The sequence below is a fragment of the Galeopterus variegatus genome, unplaced genomic scaffold, assembly GCF_000696425.1.
Source record: "Galeopterus variegatus unplaced genomic scaffold, G_variegatus-3.0.2 Scaffold3432, whole genome shotgun sequence".
NCBI classification, from domain to species: Eukaryota; Metazoa; Chordata; class Mammalia; order Dermoptera; family Cynocephalidae; genus Galeopterus; species Galeopterus variegatus.
In genome coordinates, this window is record NW_007729543.1 from 57,867 (window position 1) to 59,470 (window position 1,604).

Genomic DNA, 1,604 nt, shown 5'->3' on the forward strand with positions numbered 1-1,604 from the left:
GCAAATGGGAGAATTTCATTCTTTTTTATGGCAGAGTAGTATTCCATGGTGTATCTATACCCAATTTCCTTGTCCAATCATCCATCAATGGACATTTAGTACAATTAGGCATAATTAGCAACATTTTGATTCCTGCTTTTGGAGAAAATCAAGCAGCTTAGAACAATAACTTAATTTTACTAGGTTCTTATATACTGTTTTTTTGAAGTATCCAAAGCTTAGTAAAAACTAGACAAATTAAGTAAGAAAAACTCAGTTTGTTGAACACAATGGAAACCACCTGCATTGAAAGTATCACAATAGACAACAAAAAGGGACAATACTCTAACTTTGGTTGTCAGTATTAGAATTTTATCCAAATGATCAACCTCTTCCCACAGAACCTTTGAGTAATTCTTTCTTTCTTTACCTCCTATGAGGGAATCTAGTGAAGCTCTACCTCTCTTAATGCTTGAATTAATAATACAGTAGTAGCTTTCTTCAATACTATTTCAATATTTTATCCAGAAAATGCCTTTTCATTAATCTAGAATAACAAATAGGACCCCTGATTTAGCTGCTATATTTTTCATTTCCAAGAATTCTGGACAAGGGCTATGAATCCTGTTCCTAACTGTACACATGTATGCTTTGTCAGTGACTAAATGTACGTAGTGGGAAGGAGCACTTAGCAGGTTGGGGAGTGGGCAGAGGACCCTAGGTAGCTGATTTTAAAATTCTCATCAGCCTGTTTAGATGAGGCTTCTGGCCGGATTCTTTAATCCCAGGCATGTTGATTTTAGTGTCCAGAGAGAATGTCCTAAGAGATGAAAAGCTCTGCAAGTCTAGAGGTAGGACTGAGAAAATGCACAGTGTTCTCTGAGGGAACACTAGAGAGGAGTGAGAGGGCGCACAAAAAGAGGTGGAGAGAAGACTCAGGGCAAGAGAAGCTTGGGCAAATGCCGAGGCTTATTATTTGTCTGATATGGAAATGGAGTACAAGGAGTGGTCAAAAATCTAGGACATATGGATTAGTGCTGAATACAGAAATCAAAATAGTGAGGTATTTCCGAGGTGAAATCAGCAGTGTAAAACATTGTAGCTGTCAGATTAAAGACTGACCATGGAATTTGTCCATAAAGAAATGTTATTAGTAATGTTAGAGAGTATTTTTACTATGTTTTATTATGTTGGAGAGACTGGAGGGCAGGGTTGCTTACTGAGACTACGGGTAAATGAAAATTCTTGAAAACTAGGCAGAAGAGTTTCAATATAAGCAATAAGTATTCAGACTTTCAGTCAGAAATCAATGTTTGAGTTGTCCTAAATTATTTGCTTATGTTTCTTTTCTCAATAATAGATTTATAATTAACCTCTTCACTCATTGAGAAGAAAAAAAGCTCGAGTTTCTATATTAACATTATTTTTGCTTTTTTTTCAGTACCCAGTGATCACCATTAAGGTAGGATAACTGCTAATTGAAGACTCATTTTCTCATTTATTGAATATCTCCTCTAGCCTCAAAATCAGAAGGCAGTTGTAGAGCTAGGGCTGGGTCTGGAGTTCACAGACTACTCAAGCCCATTCACACACCCTTCACATGCAGGTCTATGAGCTAGGTAACA

The 1,604-nt window shown here is 36.7% G+C and overlaps 1 protein-coding gene across 1 annotated transcript in view; it reads left to right on the forward strand.

The window, feature by feature from the left end:
• Positions 1-1,604, forward strand: part of LOC103600735 (ovostatin-like) — a 103,899-nt gene that overhangs the window by 18,934 nt on the left and 83,361 nt on the right. The window contains 1 exon segment of the mRNA XM_008585065.1: positions 1,421-1,441. Coding sequence (XP_008583287.1) covers positions 1,421-1,441 — 21 coding nt within the window.